This window comes from Topomyia yanbarensis, chromosome 3 (assembly GCF_030247195.1).
Source record: "Topomyia yanbarensis strain Yona2022 chromosome 3, ASM3024719v1, whole genome shotgun sequence".
In the NCBI taxonomy this organism is placed as follows: Eukaryota; Metazoa; Arthropoda; class Insecta; order Diptera; family Culicidae; genus Topomyia; species Topomyia yanbarensis.
This window is the reverse complement of record NC_080672.1, coordinates 355,174,454-355,192,779: the sequence shown is the minus strand read 5'-3', so window position 1 is coordinate 355,192,779 and position 18,326 is coordinate 355,174,454. Positions and strand designations below refer to the sequence as shown.

Genomic DNA, 18,326 nt, shown 5'->3' with positions numbered 1-18,326 from the left:
TGATGTATGCCTTAAGTTGTGTGAAACCCATTATCCAATGTGTTTTTGCTGCAAAACATTTTGTTTTGTAGAAGTTGTGGGTGATATTGTGCTTTCGAGCATTCTAAGTAAATTTTCTAAATTTTAACCACTTTGTGTTATATAGGATGATTTTCAAATGATGATTGTATTTTGTGAAAGTGCATGGAAAGAGCTTTCAGTATCCGTACAGATATTACACTTATCCACGAACAAAAGTTATTTTAAAAGTTTAGTTTTTTAAAAAATATGCGGTTGGGGTAAGTTGGCGGTACTATTTACGGTGCAAAAATAGTCATGAATTTTTTTTTCTGGAATCCGCTCCAAAGTAAGAAAACCTTTTTCTTGTGTATTTCGTCAATGCAGGAGATATTTATTTTGGCCAATCGACTGAAAAAATTCGAAAATTTGCTTTTGAATATAAAGTGCGCATCTAAGTCAAAATACTGGGGTATTGAGACAGAAATATAATAGCAAATGTCGAATAATATACAGTTTTCTTAAAAAGACATTCAGCACGTCCAAAAGGACCCCTGAAGTCATTGAAACTTCATTTGATTGCTTATTTTTTGGCGTATTTATACATCCGCGTCACATGTTTTTGTCTCTAAAAATGGAAACAATGCATCAATCATTCTAATAAAATTCAGAGATGTTGCCAACAGTCTGCCCCTACATGCCAGGTATTCTATTTTGCAAAATCTACCTAAATCAAAGCGATAAACAATGAAAACTGAAAACACCCCGGTCTCCCCCTACACACATCCAAGGATGTGGGGCGGTAGGGAAGTAGCTGCCCCGGGAAATCCTATACTGATGCAACCGTAATAGCTTAAGTGGAAAAGATTGATGATGAGCTGGAATTCTTTCTTGGAACAAATGGTGATTTATGGTCTCGGTTCAAACGGTTACATGCGAACACCATTCACTAAGCAGTGTGCCATCTGGCGTTACACGCGCCATAGGAATCGGAAGGTTAATCCTTTTTATAGCACTTCCGGAAAATAGCACAACCTGTTGCTATATATACACTGGAGTGTACCAGCGTCATCTCACCCAGTTCGTAAAAAAGATTCATTTACTGTATCTGTCAGAAATAATGAATTGGATGGCAAAGAGGAAATAGTTGAAGAGAATGTGTGCTCGCTCAGAAATGGTATTAAATATCGTTCATGCTTCGTTTGATAGCTATGTTCGATTGTTTATACGTCAACTGCGTCAGTTCTCGAATCGAATAGTTCAGCTTGTGTTCATTTCAAGAATTTCAATTGAAATTTTGCACAATTAATCCTTTCTCGCAGTTTATGGGATATGAAAGCGGATATATTGTGATTGCCTTGAACGCAGCTCACCTGGGTCGGTTCCCAACCCCTAAGGTAGGGTTATCAAATTTTCTTTACCGAAAAAAGATGATCTTCGGTTAAAGACCTCTATAATCTAAAACTATTTCGAATATCGCTGAAATTTTTGGGATTCCGGTTCCTGATAACATTCAATATTCCTCCAAATCTCTTTTCATCACATTGTGATCGAATTGGGATAAATCACAAAAAAGGTAAATTTCACCTCATTTCTTATTCGCCACTTAGATGACGTTGGAACCATCGACATGAATAGAAGGAGGTGAGCATCGCATATATTTGTCAAGACAGATGATAATGATGATACCCCGACAAACGTGACGGCTGCATAAAGAAATAAGGAATGGCAATGCTACCGCGTTCCATCGCTATTCGATGTGATGGAGTCAACCATCACTCGAGGAATTCCGAATAATGCGAGGAGTGATGGATATTAATATGTTATTGACGCAGGGGACGGATAATTGTGGTCGAAAAGAAGAAATGTTCAGGAAATTAATGGGTTTGTTTGATTGCGGTAATTGGTAATCACATTAATAAATATATGATATATAGCTGAATAATTTATTCATTTTCGTAGATTGTTCTTGGAATTTAATAAAACTTTGCCATATGTCTATCTAAGAAGAAATATTTGCACCCATCTCTAATAAGCCGACGATTTAGCATTTCGACTTCGTCTCATCAATATCATGGCAGACCGACATATCCTCTCGAAGAAACCACGTTTCTATCTAGCTTTAAAAAAAGTTGATAACAGCGCTGCCCTAGTGACTAAAGTATGATGCAATCAAATAAAGCGCTAGGTGCCATTTTCGAAGATACCATAAGACTATCACGAAAGATAATAATTGATTCCACTTTTTTTAATTTTCCAATCAAAATGTACCGTTTTTCTCGGGGTCCCTTATAGCTCGGTCAACTTTCAATGTCGCTTTCACTGAAATTTTGTCGCAATGACGCTTTCACTGAAATTTTCGAAAAATTTAGCTCAACAACATACAATTGTGTAAGAAATATATATTAGATAGAAAATAGACATACATAGCAAGTATGTGAGCGGCACTCACCTTCAGGAACGACTGTTTGGACCGAAACGTCAAGGTACAACGTAATCCAACTAAAAACAGTATAATATCGAGTTCTCTGATATGTGAGCTACAATATAACATTTACACACGGCGAATCGATAAATTACTTTTTCTTAAAACCTCGGGAGACGAACGAGAAAACTTGAATATCCATAAAGCACAATGTGGGGTTACCCCTTTTTGAACGCCAGCTAATACTGGGGTTACCTGCAGGGTCAACATTGACTTCTAATAGCAAAAAAATCTAAAAATTATTTTCAAATTTATCAAATCACAGTCCACGTGGATTACTTAGAACTATTAAAGACCTGTTTTAATCCACCTAGTGGTGCAATTGTGCCTTTCTCATTTGCCCAAGCTACGATTCAGTGGCTGGATATGTTTCATATAATGGAGGAAATGTCTATTATATATTCAGTACGATTTGCACTAGCCTGGCCGCGATTTGTTAAAAAAAATACAAGAGATAGCTCTATGGGCTTGTGCGAACTGTAGACGTAGGATTGCAATAGGTGCAATTACTCATCAGGTTATTTTATTTATAATGGGCGATCGAATCCGATTAAATTTATTGAAGAAGATCTGTAGAAAGCAGACAGAAAACTGCAATCGAAAACCGAACTAATATCTGGAACTGTTTTTAATCTTTATGGGACATTCTCAGCTTTGAAAAAATTGTAAAAGCTTTTCGATTGTGTGCGGTGAAAAACCAGACCGATGCTGAAAAATCATGTTTTAGATAATGCAGTTACAATTTGTGTTGTAATTTTCTTAAAGTACGCATATAAATGTGGCCAACGCAGCGGTCTTAACCATATAACGAAACAAAAAAAACAAGAATCGAATATAATTTTATATATAGACTTAGATGCGTATTTTGGTAACGGTTTTTTGAGTAACAGTGTATTTATTCATAAATAGGCTTTACAGTACCTATGAATTAGTAGAATCAAAGTGGGATAGGTCGAGTGAGAATGAATCACGTGGAATCAATAAATTGATGTAACATAAATAATAAACTTTCGTTGCGCTTTCCATCGATTCGTGCGAATTTGTTGCTAAGAAAGTTTTCGTCCCTTTAGACTGTCATGGAGATAACAATACTAAGATAAAAAGGATCGATGAGTGATGCCAGAAACATAACCGGAGTGATGTAGAGTATACTTTAGGCTGTTCAGGCGAATGCTACAATTTTGACTATGGTTGCATTAAAACCAGTTATTTCGTTATTTTTAATGTAAACACCGAAATATCAGCACACGTACATCGATTTCTAAAATATTCTAGCATATTTATCCTCATATGGTAAGCACGAAAAGAGCATTTTATTGAGAGTGAAACAATTCATTCGGCAACAGCAGAGAATCGGATATACTTGTACCGTTATTCCGCTATTTCCATTAGAAATACCGAAATAACTTATTTTAGTAAAACCTTTACATGTTTTTGAACATTTAGCACAACGTTATGATTGCGATTACAGGGGAAAATGTTGGTTGAATGATATTTTTATTAAATTCTCCCAATAAATGTTCTATAGCTAAGCTACGATCATATTTCCTTTGGGGCGTACCCCATCTTTTCCTAAATAATAATATGCTCAAACCTTAACCAAGCAAGTTTCTTAGAGTGTAATTTTCGCAATAACCGTGCAATTGTCATGTCGTCGCTGTTGTGCTATCTTATGACAAGCGCCATTTTGTACATTTCGAGAAAAACGATTTTTAAAGTTTGAGATTGAATATCTTGAAACTTATAAATGGTATAAAAAATTCAAAGAAGACAAATGATGCTTCTATCTATTCTGCATTAATCTCTCAAATATTACGAAAATCGGTTAACTACATTGCGAGTTTTCTTTAAAAATGTAAACAAAAGTCGGTCTCACACGTGTCATAGTGTGTATTAATGCCAAATTTGTATGGCATGTCATAACCGTGCATGGAAAATTTTCCATAGAAAAAAATCATCAATTATTAACTTTTATTCATATCTTTGGCTTCATTTGATCTATAAACAATCGGTGAGATGCATTTTGAAGTAAATGGGTCAGGGAATCTAGAAAAAATAGCTATTTTTGGTTACAGTGTTGCCAAATATGCTATATTTCCAGATTAAAACTTAAATTGCATTTTTCTTACAGTTCGTGCATTTTTGTTTCGAAAATGATTATTCCATTGTGTTTATCAGATAGTTTTACATATAAAAACATCTCATACATAAAGATAATTAGAGCCAATCCCCAGACTCAGTCATTTGAAGCAAAAAATTAAAAATTTCTCAGCACGTTTCTCGCTATATCTCAGTAACCAAGCAGAATGTCAAAATTCTGTAAACGCCAGTTTGTAGAGATTTTTTAGACAAGTAATGTGGCATGTCTAACTCAGTTTACCCCAAAATGGCGTTTGTCGTAAGATAGCACAACAGCGACGATGTATGATAATCGACAACGAATGCAATGCAGGACATTACTTTTAATAGAGTTTTTCACTTGTAGAGCCGCGATATTCGCAAACAAAATAAGTATAGTGCACATTGCTTCATCTAGCCGTACATAAACCAAGCCAATCTTAGATGTAAAAATCCCGTCATGCATCGTTGAATGTTATACAATTAATCTGTTTTTTGGATCGTTATTTGACTGTAATCCATTATAAATCAGGGTTTTCTTAAGTGAGCCTAATGCAGTGATATATTCAATTCCATCAAAAAATGTATCAAAGATTATAGGAAACACAAAATCATCGCCTAAAATGGTTTTAAAAATGAAAATACCTCATGAAAACAATTTTATACGCTTAAAAAAAACAAATTTTAAGTTGCCTCACATATTTCTTCAGATTTACTGATATACAACATAGTTGTTTTACACCTATGGCAACATTTTGTCACATAACGAAATTGTTAGTGTTCATTTTAACAATAAAATTAAATTAAATGTAATGCCATTTGCCCCAAACTGTAGTCAGTACAAAAATATAAAGGAAAAAGGAAAAAATGCAATTGTATTGTTTCACAAATAAATACGAGATGTAATGTTCCCATTAGTGCAATAATAAAGTAGATAGATGTCGAAATTCTACAGTAAATACGCGTTAGACGATTAATAGTTCTGCGTATGAAATTCCATACTCTAGGATATAATGGGTTAAATATTCATGATACGTAAAATTTTTCCCCAGCTTGCCCCAAGAGCCGAGTATTTTATGTTTCCCCGAGTAGTGTTCAAAAGCCCCATAAACTAATAAATAAGCTTTAGGAAGTAGCTCGTATCAAATCATCAACTGAAAATCATAATATCAGCATCCATTAAACCAACACCATCTCGATTACACAACGAAACAACCGAGAAGCGGTCTGTTTTCCTCCCAATTCGCCGCGTAAGCGATTTGTTTTCCTCCCAATTCAAACGTCAAAACGGCACAATACCAACGCAGCAGGATAAGTCTATAAATCGCAGTGCACTCTGGAACGCGCACCGCACCTTGATAAATTTATCTGTAAACGCACTTGACGCCACATATATTTGAAAGAGCAAGAGAGCGCGGTTCTCTCGCACAAAACCACCCCACCACCAATCCATTTATTCAACTCCAAAAGAAAGAGCCTTCTGCTGTTTCTGTTGTGTGTCATCATTGTATCTTCTGTCTATGCATGAAACTCAGCGCCTGTCGGCAGTTACGGGAAATATTACCTACCACCGAAGAATGCGAGCTGACACGAAACGCAGCAGTTTCTACGCTTACTATGTCAGAACACAAACTAACGGTTTTTTCTTTGTTCCCTTTTTATCCCTGTCGCTGTTCACTCGATGACAAAGAGGCAGTCCTAACAACGCTCGCTGCTTGATCGAATTGTACCGACCAATCATGGATCAGATAATTACTATTTTCATAAAATCCATCATTTCCGTTATTTTTAGTAATTGCACAATGTATATACTACGCAATTGGATACAAAATTGTTGTACACAGGGATGTAATGTACCTCAGAGCAAATAAAGAGAAGAATAAAAAACGCTCTTCGCACTTTGCATGCGAATCACCGCTTTTCTCTTTCCCAATAATCCTCTTCACTCCGATGTGTGTTGCTCCCATACATGCATTCTACTCCATGGTTGCACACCTCTAAGAGTAGAAATAAAGAGGCTCTTCAGAGTGAATCTTGGTTCCACGCGCACGGAAGCAAAGAAGGCAACCAAAAAACATTTTAAAAACCTGTTTTAATCCACCTAGCGGTGCAATTGTGCCTTTCTCAATCATGAACACAAGAATTTTTGCGTTGTTTATATTCATGAAAAGCTTTCAAATGTATATATTACATTTTTATTATACATGACATGACAACCATATACAAGAAAAGAAATCATTATTCGAGTTCTAACATTTTTAAAAGAAAAAAACGCCACGGTAATATTGAACTGAAAAAAAGTCCCAAAAAGTCGATTTCAAAAAAAAATTCGAGGTGGCACAAAATCTCGACGTTTCGTGCATTTTAAAGATGTTTGGGATCAAAAATATGAACTCGATTTCTGAAATTTCATTCGCTGCAACACCCCCACCCCCCCTGCAAAAAAATTTTTAGTTCCGGCTTATATGGGAATATCATATGTGGCCGGAAGCTTTAGTCTATATTTCCTGAACCATATAAGCGACTCCCATCTGTGGGGATAATGTAACTATCATTTGGGACTAAGTTTGTGAAAATCGGCCCAACCATTTCCGAGAAACTGATGTGAGTTCGTTAATTTTGAAAGATGACCGCTTTTCCCGGGCACTTCCGGAACCGTCTATGGTGGTCAATGTAGTAAACGAAAGTTCGGATGGCCGTCTGTGACCTAGAACTGCAAATTTAAGTTGATTGAGAGACATTTTAGCGAATTTTTTACCTTTTTTGCTTTCATCGGAGTATCGGTTTGAATCAGAATTTGCTATGTGAGCGCACGCCACAACCCGTAACTCCGGAACTGGAAGTTGGAATCGGGATAAAATTTAATAGCCATTTACGGGGGCGCAACACCATTCATTTGTGACTTAGTTTGGTTGAATCAGCAAAGCCATCTTTGAGAAACCGATGCGACTGCTATTCTGAATTTGGATACTTCCGTCGGGGCTTCCGGAACCGATGTTGCCAAAGAGACTTTGAATGGCTGTTAGTGACCTAGTACTAAAAATCCAAGCAGATGTGCCCCCATTTTTGAAAAAAATTCGCCTTTATACATTCGTTGCAGAATTTGTTCAAATCGACAATATCTGCGTGATCGTACTCATCACCCTGTAATTCCGGAACCGGAAATCGGATCCATTAGAAATTCAAGAAAGCAGCCTATGGGAACGTTGTACCTTTAATTTGAGACTAAGTTTGTTAAAATCGGTTCAGCCATCTCTGAGAAAAATGAGTGACATTTTTGGTCACATACACACACAGACGCACATACATACACACACATACATACACACGCACAGACATTTGCCGAACTCGACGAACTGAATCGAATGGTATATGTCACTCGGCCCTCCGGACCTCCGTTAAAAAGTCGGTTTTCAGAGCAATTGCAATACCTTTCTATTGATAAAGGCAAAAAATTGATAAAAAAAGTTTGACCCTTTTTAAAAAACAGTCTATATAATTTTTGGAAAAACAAAGTTTGCAATGTGGCTTTTTGTGACAAAGTCTTCATGTACAGAAAGCTTCATTACAATCTGAGAGGGGGCTGCCAACATTTGTTCGAGTTGGCGCGAAATTCGTCTATTTCATTTATCAGGATAGGTTATTAGCTTAACGTTCGTGTCTATTAGTCATAGTGTACTTTGTTTCTTTAGCCCTAGTAGGCAGCCCAAGTAGCATTTATAGTTCTATAGCACACTACAAGTGTATTCTAAGTTTTAAGAAGGGCTTCAAGAGTGCAATAAAACCTCAAATGTTGTCAAAATTTTGTTGTAATTTGACTAAAAATCTCACTTCTTTTGTTTCAAATAGCGGTAACCGAAAAGTGTTGGCCTGAAACTATTAGCTCCTGGCTGGCCGTCCAGGCCAGTACTGAATTCATAAGAAACAATTATGAAATTTTCACAAAAGTGACGTTTATGAAAAACAAAATATAATTTTATAGAATCAATAACAGATCTCATATGGGTTTCATGAGAAAAACTTATGAAATTCTTAAACGCATATATTGGAGCGAAGTCATAAGACTGTTTCATGAAATTCATTATTTGTACGTCTATGGTGTGTATGAATAAAGATAAATGAATTCATAAGCCTGCCTATTACATTCTAAAGCGTTTGATAGCATCGTCAGAAGGCTGGTTCATTTGCCGAAACTTATGAAATTCTCAGATGCTTTTTGCTCGGTGTAGTAGAAACCATGCAACCTGGTTGAAACGTACGACTTTTTCGTACAAGTTTGCATACAATAAACCTGGTCGTCAAACGGTGGGATAACAAAATTCTCACAAGTTTCCTATCTCATGCCTCCACGCGAGTCTAAGTCTATTGATGACATTTGGTCCTTAGACCGGCGACGGCTGGGTACTATCAGCCTTCTGCCGATAGTAGCAGAATGAGAGGGTGCGAACAGATCTAGTCGAGAAAACATTGCCGTAAAAATGAATAGTTGATCGGAAATTAGCCCCAATACGAATAATCTGACTAGTATGTATGATCACGGGTCAATACGTATTGAAAATTCGCCGCGTCTGTTTTTATGAATCTAATTTCAAGCTCCGTTATTGCTAACAAGCCCGTGCATCAGGTTAACAATCCTTTATATTTCCCTTCAGTGTTCGTTATTATCGCTCGTATACTTGTATTCCACAAACAATCTGATATGGAAAATAAGAAATACTTTCCTTGATTTATAACATCTCGCGCTATTTTTGCCTGTATCGGTAGTTTTCAAGCCAATAAATATATCGTAGAGAAGAAGTAGCGAATTCTGTCCAAATACTGTTGCAATAAATAGTGATCTGGCCCATTACGCAGATAAGATTAGCTTTTCTAGGCAATACTCCCACTGTCGGCCGAGTGGAGTTCAAATTGCTTTTGTTTAGGAAACATAGTATACTCTCGGTAGCCGGCTGCCCAGAGTTTAAAAAGAACCAAAAACTAAACAAGATCTCTTTTTCGAGTGATCGTGCACTCAAAGACTAACTAAACAACTACCTAATAAAATATGCTTTACAGGTCGCATCGCTTGCTTGAAGCGAATCCTAGACCTGATACCCTTCCAAACTACCAACTCCGCGACACCTATGGAAGAGTCTGATGAATCGTCGTCCTTCCGTTAAGTAGGTGGAGCATCAACACTTCCTGTCTACCTTATCCTTTATCCTTCCCCGTGAACGATGGAGATGGGGGCGGCCGGCAATGATGGCTATCATGCTTTTGAGGTTTTAATGTGGGTCGGATTGGTGTGAATTCCTACTTACCATTTCCTAAGCAACTCTTATTAGATAATCAGCAGTCAAACATGATGAAGTCAGTGTGCAATCCGCCAAAATCATCGTCACAACGCAACGCAACGCAACGCAAAGCAACGCAACGCAACGCAAGTTTGCATACAATAAACCTTTCGTTTTGAGATGGGGAATGTCACCCCAGGTTTCGAATTCGCCGTGTTTCTTATCAGCAATCAAACTTTTTGTGCTTGCGGGACGTCACTTGTCAAACCGGAACGGTCGATGGGCAGGTGTACTTGAATGAATGCCTTCAAAAGCGTCTATTTTCACTTTTAAGGACTAATAATAACTTACTTCTTGGCCCTACGCAATTATAAGTTCTAATTAATGCTGAAATATAATTCTAGGAGGGGGCACATGCCCTTCCCTGGAGCCGCCAGTGAAGATAATATACTATAAGTTGAGTACCAGTACACAAAGCAAAGCTTTAAGGTGCTAAAAGTACATCCGGAACGTAATGCACAAACCTATGCACGTTATTTGCTAATCTCAAAATTCCTCCTGAATGAGTAAGGAAATGTATTCTAACACTTTCGCCAACTGTCACTACAATTAAGTTGAGCACAATGTACGACAGACGCATCTTTGCAGTTGTTTCGTCCATGGCATGCTGCATATTTGCCTACGACTCAGCACATAACAAACAAACAGCCAACTTGGACCCCCGTCCCAAATCAGAAGACTTTCCCTGTCATGCCGTATTCAGAGATTCTAGGACACAGGTATTTAGTAATCCAGCTTGTTGTCACGTCGTTATAACTGTCTCGTGGTTGTTATTGCTGGCTATTCTGTTCAGTCACACAATAGGACTACTGTATAGCTCATGACATTGTGTTGATGTCTCGTTTGCTCCATTCCTCATTCTGATTCCCCAAGGTTGACGATGGTGCATTTTTAAACATTTCGTCTTTATGTACTACGTACTGTTTACTAGGGTGTCAGTAAAGATGGCAATGTTGAATTTTTCAAAACAACCATTTATCTCCATAGTGGAAACCTTTGATTTTTTTAGTGTGAAATATTGAATTTGACACTCTCAAGCTTCAGAAAGTTTCTGTATAATTTTTTTTGTGAGATTTAAGATATGTATTTCATGCTGGGAGATTTTTAATATCTGTTAATTATGCGAAAAAATGAAACCCCTAAACATGTCCGACTATACTCAATTTTGGGGACATTGTTTTTGAAAGCATTAAATATTTTATTTACAAGTGTTGAAAACAGCCAATCTGATAACACTGCGAGTGGTGGTGTAGTTTCGGAGGCTACCCAACAACAACAAGTGTCATCGAGCGAAACAGACAAAGGAAATACTCCAACAAAGTAGATAGACGCTGAGTGCGAAATCAATAGTAGTTTATAGTAATTCCCCAATTAAATCTGCCCTAGTTTTTATCGGTGCGCGAACGTAGTTATCTTGACGGAGATTAAACAGGATCGTTGTGATTGTGATCAATCGTACGGTAAGCAGATTGCTATATAAAATAAATTGTGGCTATAGATTCCCACCGGCTGGTAGATGGACGTGGTGTAAGGTTCTCACACTGTCTGCATTTGTGTTTGCTAGGACCACATCGGAGTCTGCAGATAGGTTCTAAACAGCAATTCCACTCACAACTACGAGGAGTGACGAAGACCAGCAGTTGTGACGAAGTATCTTGAGTCGAACATTAGGGTGGCTCACCACCACATGTGAGTGTTTCATGCATATTGTATTTATTTAATTTGCAAAACCTAAATTGAAAACCTATATTGAAAACCTAAATTTAAAACCTAAGTTGCCTAAAATGAATTGAATTGTATAACCTAAAATTTATATACCCTAGTTATGTTCATGCTGATAATAGATATATTGTTTATAATTTTTGATGCTAGAATTCGCTGCAGAGACGAGTGAAACATATCATTGTTCCTTCGCTATTTCTAGGAGATAGAAGACTGAATGTAAGTCAAGAATTTATGTTTGAACTATATCCAATAATTGCCAATAATAAATTTCAGCTTAAAAGCTGTTTCAGCTGATACTGCTAAACGGAGGTTATTCTTTCTCCTCGAATCACCCGCGATAGTGAACAAACTTTTAAGATTCACAGTTGAATCGAGCACTGCGTAGTAAGCAAGTGGAAAGTGTGCGAAGTAAGCAACAATATGAACTCTGCCCGCGCGTGTGGAAAATGCCGCACAGATGGCTTGGTGAGCCAAATGATTGGATGTGACATGTGCGATGTGTGGTTTCACGTCGATTGTGCTGGTATCACGAGTGAGAACACGGATCCAAACAAAAGCTGGCGCTGCGAGCAATGTTTTAATGATGAGGTGACCGAGGTTGCCAGTAATACTAGCCGAAAAACCACGATGACGTCAAGCAGCGTCAATGCGCGACGGGCTGAGTTGGCACTAAAGCTGCTCGAAGAACAACAAGCGTTGCTGAAAAGGAATCGGGAAAAGGAGGATGAATTTCGTCGGAAGGAAGAAGAAGTACAGAAGAAGAGAGCAGAGGAAGATGCTAAGCTGCTCAAGCAAAAACATGAGCTGCTGCAATCGTTAGAAGATAGGAACGGGAGCAATAGAAGCGAGATCAGCAGTAGGGCTAGCCGAAAGATGGTTCAGTCGTGGCTCGGTGGAGGTGAAATGCCGCTAGCTGAGAAGCCACAGCCATTTGAACAAGGAGCACCGTTAACTATGCCAATATCTGCTATAGCAACAGCTACGTTTCCTCCTACTTCGGGCCAGCAGTCGGGTGCCGATAGCCTTCTTAACAAGAATGCGGCAACGAACATTATCGTTCCCAAATCGACGTCGACACCGCATGCTACGACAAATGCTGCTAACAATAATTCATCGGTCCCTCTAACGAATGTGTCACACCAAGCGGTAACTAGTACGTCGTATGCTAATTGGGGTGGGCACTATCCTGGGGTAGTAATAAAATCTTCGTCCGGCATTCCGACGACTTGTGAATTGTATTCAAACGCAACAAAAGTCTCGCATACAAATACTTATCCCTGGGGCTTTGGTGCTGCATCGGTGGTTCCCTATTCAACCGGGAACTGTGGCAGTCAGCTTACGATCCATGCTGCTGGTACTTCCAAACCGTTGGTCTCTAGATATGGAAGTATCTGGGGAGCACCAATACCTCCGGTCAACAATTCCGGGGAAACTGGTCCTTTCGGGTGTGTATCAAGCACAGTGCAAACGAGTTCGCAACCCACAACGGGCATGCATTGCCCTATTCAGCGTCAACCTGTTTCAGTGGTATCTGCCGCTTCCGTTCCAGTAACAATGACAGGAGTCTTTGGACAAACACAACACGTTCCCCGACTGTACGGAAATCTGAATCCCGTGGTTGCTACTACAAATGTGGGTGATTCGGAACAGCAGCAGATGGCTGGATCGCATTATCAAGTGCCATCCAATATGCAGCAGTTACACATGCCCTTACACCACGTACCTTCCGGTGAGCAAATAGCGGCGCGACATGTGATGCAACGTGATTTGCCTACATTCTCCGGTGACCCACAAGATTGGCCAATGTTTCTCAGTTCGTTTCAAAGTTCAACGATGGCTTGTGGGTATACCGACGTGGAGAATCTTTCCAGATTACAACGCTGCTTAAAGGGACAAGCACTTGAATCAGTGAAAAGTCGTCTGCTGTTGCCTCAATCGGTGCCGCACGTGATGGAGACACTACAGATGCTGTATGGACGACCAGAAATATTAATTCACTCCCTACTGCAGAAATTGCGAAGCGTTCCATCGCCAAAGGCTGAAAATTTGCAATCTATTATAACCTACGGGTTGGCCGTACGCAATCTTGTCGATCACATGTTCGTAGCAGATCTGGTGGAACACTTGCGCAATCCAATGTTGGTGCATGAGTTGGTTGAGAAGCTTCCGCCACAAATGCGAATGCAATGGTCCTGGTACAAGCGCACAATTTTGGACGTGAACTTGGCAACTTTCGGTGATTTCATGTCGGAGTTGGTGAAGACAGCGACAGATGTAACGGTCCCTGGAGATAATTCTAACAAGCATGTCAACGCAGTACGAGAGCAACAGAAGCTGTACGCTCACGCAGAAGCAGAGGGTCCTCAATCAGCAGCAATGACGGCGAACAAGCCAACACATTTAGGTGATTCACTATTGTTGAAGAGATTATGCGCCTACTGTTCGGACGATACTCATGAAGTAGCGCGATGTCCTCAGTTTAAGAGTTTAGATATTGACGGGAGGTGGAAGGCGATTCGGTCCAAAGGACTCTGCAGAACGTGTCTGATTCCGCATCGAAAGTGGCCATGTCGTTCAGGAAAAGAGTGCGGAGTAGATGGTTGCCGGTTCCGACATCATGGTTTGCTACATTCCCGAGCGGTGATGGAGTCAGTCACTAATCATCCAACGGCCGGTGAAAACATCGCGCGGCAGAATCATCATTCTGGGACCAATTTATCTCTCTTTCGCTATCTACCTGTATCGCTCGAGGGGAATGGAAAGCAAGTGGAGACGTTTGCATTTTTAGACGATGGATGTGAGTCTACACTGATGGAAGCCGGTCTTGCAGCGGAGTTGGACATCAACGGCCCAGAGGAGTCTCTTTGTCTTGCATGGACAGGAAATATATCTCGAGAAGAAAAGGGTTCTCAACGAATTTCAGTTGCCATCTCCGGAACTGGACTAAAGAACAAATTTCAATTGAGCAATGTCCGCACGGTACAGAAGTTGAAGCTTCAAGGTCAATCATTCAACTATACCGAGCTTCAAAAGATTTATCCACACCTTAGAGGTCTTCCACTGGACAGCTACTCTGACGCGATACCGAGGATAATCATTGGCATCGAACACGCGCAAATGCTTACTACATTGAGGGTACGAGAAGGAAAACCCAACGAACCAGTGGCAGCAAAGACGCGACTAGGTTGGTGCGTTTACGGTAAGCAGGTCGATGGTAGCAGTTCTGTTAAGCGGTTGCATGTCCACTCAGAGGAGATCGGAAACCAAGAGCTGCACGAGCTGATGAAGCAGTATTACTGTGTCGAGGAGGCGGCGGTGGCTACACCTTTAGAATCAGAAGACGACAAACGAGCACGCCAAATCCTAGAGAACACAACACGAAGAGTTGGTAAAGGTTTCGAAACCGGGCTTCTGTGGAAATATGACCAGCCGTCGTTTCCAAATAGCTATCCACTTGCCCTGCGCAGAATGCAATCGTTGGAGAAGCGGCTCGCCAGGGAACCAGCTCTTCGTGAGCGAGTGAACGCACTGATCGTAGAGTACGAGTCGAAAGGGTATGCCCATCGAATCACACAAGAAGAGGAGGAGTCGACGAATCTTGATCGCGTGTGGTACCTGCCACTCGGAGTTGTGAGAAACCCAAAAAAACCCGAAAAGATTCGCCTGATCTGGGATGCTGCAGCACGTGTAAACGGTGTTTCGCTAAACGATATGCTCCTGAAGGGGCCAGATATGCTCACGTCACTATTCGCAGTTCTGCTGCAGTTTCGTCAGAGACCAGTTGCAATTTGTGGGGACATCAAAGAAATGTTCCACCAAATTAGGATCATCTCGCGGGATAAGCATTCACAGAGATTTGTCTATCGAAAGCAGCCTGATCAGGTACCGACGGTCTTCGTAATGGACGTGGCAACGTTTGGTGCGACGTGCTCACCGTGCTCCGCACAATATGTGAAGAACATGAATGCACAGGATTTCGAACCCCTTTTTCCAAGGGCTGTCGAAGCGATTCTCAAGGCCCATTACGTTGATGACTACTTGGATAGCGTAGACACGATTGACGAAGCGGTTCAGATAGTAGAAGATGTAAAACACGTTCATGCGCAAGGTGGTTTCGAAATAAGGAACTTCTCGTCCAATTCGTCGGAGGTTCTGCGACGTCTAGGCGAGACCAAGGATGTGCAGAAGAAATCGATGATCCTAGAGAAGATTTCGGATTCGGAGCGCGTTCTAGGTATGGTATGGAGACCCGCATTAGATGTTTTCACATTTGACACAACTTTGAAGGACGATCTTGTTGTTCTACTGGCAGAAGATGTCATTCCAACGAAACGACAGGTTTTAAGGCTCGTTATGTCGCTGTTTGATCCATACGGGTTTATAGCCCATTTCATCGTCCACGGCAAGATTCTCATGCAACATATCTGGAGATCTGGCACAGATTGGGATGAAAAGATTGTGGAAAGTCTACTGGATCTGTGGAATGACTGGACGCGACTTCTGAAAAACTTGAGTGAAGTGGAGGTTCCGCGCTGCTTCTTCGGCAAGATGAGTAGTAAGCTACATAGCGGCATCCAACTTCACGGGTTTGTCGATGCCAGTGAGTTGGCATACGCTTGTGTCGCGTATCTGCGGATCGTACAAGAGGGAAAGGTTCGATGTGTTCTTGTTGCAGCAAAGACGAAAGTGGCACCTCTAAAGTCGATCTCCATTCCCCGCCTAGAGCTGCAAGCAGGACTGATAGGTGGTCGGTTGATGGAGAATATAGGAACGGCCCTGAATCTTCCTATCGAAAAACGTTTTGTGTGGACTGATTCCAGAACTGTTCTCTCGTGGACTCGATCGGATAGTCGCCGTTACCACCAGTACGTGGGGTTTCGAGTTGGCGAAATTCTGAATGTATCTACCGTAGATGAGTGGCGTTATGTTCCGTCTAAGCAGAACGTGGCTGACGATGCGACGAAGTGGGGTTTCGGACCCAGTTTTAGCTTTAGCAGCCGTTGGTACATTGGCGAGAACTTTCTCTATTGTCCGGAGAACGAATGGCCTACGCAACCAGTTAAGCAATGGACGACAGAAGAAGAATTGCGTGTCGTGTTTCAATATCATCAGGAATTGCCGCCACCACTGATCGACGTGAGCAGGTTTTCGAGCTGGAATCGTCTACTACGAACGACAGCGTACGTGCTGAGAGCAGTTAAGCTATTCCGGAAAGGAAAACAGACTGGGCCACTGACAAGCGGTGAGCTGCGGCAGGCGGAAAATTTATTGTGGCGGCTGGCGCAATTTGAAGTATATCCCGACGAGTACTGTGTGCTAGAGTTCAACAAATCGAACCCAGAGAAGGAAAAACGACGCATCGAGAAGTATAGCCTGTACGAGCAGTCACCGTATATGGATGATGAGGGTGTAATAAGAATGAACAGTAGGATAGGTGCTGCACCAACGGTCTCATTCGGGGCAAAATATCCTATTCTGTTGCCAAAAGACCACAAATTAACAGCTCTTCTCGTTGACAATTATCACCAACGCTTCAAACACCAAAATCAGGAAACAGTATTTAACGAGATTCGTCAGCAATTTCGAATACCAAAGTTACGCCCACTGATACAACGTGTGGCCCGAAGCTGTCTGTATTGCAAAGTCCGAAAGGCAACACCAAAACCACCGATGATGGCACCGCTTCCGAGGGTTCGTTTGACACCCCATATTCGGGCATTTAGTTACACCGGCATTGACTACTTCGGTCCAATCCAGGTGAAGCAGGGTCGTAGTTTGGTAAAGCGATGGGTGGCACTATTTACGTGTCTTACTACGCGAGCTGTACATCTGGAGATTGTACACAGTCTCTCCACTCAATCATGTGTGATGGCAATTCGTAGATTTATTGCTCGCAGAGGATCTCCGTCGGATTTATACTCCGACAACGGAACCTGTTTCCGAGGAGCTAGCAACTTGTTAACGGAGCAGATTAAAGCCATTCACGAGGGCTGTGCAGTGACTTTCACCAATGCACACACGAACTGGTACTTCAATCCGCCATCCGCACCTCACATGGGCGGATGCTGGGAGCGCATGGTGCGCTCTGTGAAGGCAGCAATGGGAGGCATCTCAGAACATTCTCGTCATCCAAGTGATGAGGTTCTGGAGACTGTGGTGCTGGAGGCAGAATCAATCGTAAATTCCCGACCGCTAACCTACGTTCCACTCGACAATGCTGATCAAGAAGCGCTTACCCCGAATCACTTCCTGTTGTACGGGTCAAGTGGTATCGTGCAACCAAGAACACAGCTAGTGTATGACGGCTCTGCGCTACGTGACAGCTGGAAGCTAGCACAGCATCTAGCGAATGAGTTTTGGAAGCGCTGGGTACGGGAGTATCTACCAACGTTGACAAGGCGAACTAAGTGGTTCGAGCATGTAAAGCCCATAGAAGCCGGGGATGTGGTTATTGTAGTTGACGAAAACAAGCGAAACGGATGGTTGCGAGGACGCGTCGTGGAGATCGTTCGTGGCAGGGACGGTCAGGTCCGGAGTGCAAAAGTGCGCACAACCGATGGTATCATTAAACGACCAGTGGTGAAGTTAGCCGTATTGGAAATTCGCGAGAAACAGAAGCAAAGGCTGGGATTCCCGGAACTACACGGGAGGGAGAATGTTGAAAACAG

At 41.1% G+C, this 18,326-nt stretch overlaps 2 protein-coding genes and 1 long non-coding RNA gene across 3 annotated transcripts in view; 2 read left to right on the top strand and 1 right to left on the bottom strand.

The window, feature by feature from the left end:
* The window catches only part of LOC131690099 (EGFR adapter protein-like), a 228,623-nt gene that overhangs the window by 53,252 nt on the left and 157,045 nt on the right, over positions 1-18,326 (bottom strand). The gene's annotated exons all lie outside the window — the stretch shown is intronic.
* Positions 11,356-11,858, top strand: LOC131690104 (uncharacterized). Its single transcript, XR_009305511.1, has 3 exons — positions 11,356-11,393; positions 11,498-11,622; positions 11,806-11,858. It is a non-coding gene; the product is annotated as an uncharacterized LOC131690104 (long non-coding RNA).
* LOC131688193 (uncharacterized) lies at positions 12,133-18,320 on the top strand. The gene is made up of 2 exons (XM_058972363.1): positions 12,133-18,217; positions 18,274-18,320. Exons 1-2 carry the CDS (start codon positions 12,133-12,135, stop codon positions 18,318-18,320), a joined length of 6,132 nt encoding a protein of 2,043 aa, XP_058828346.1.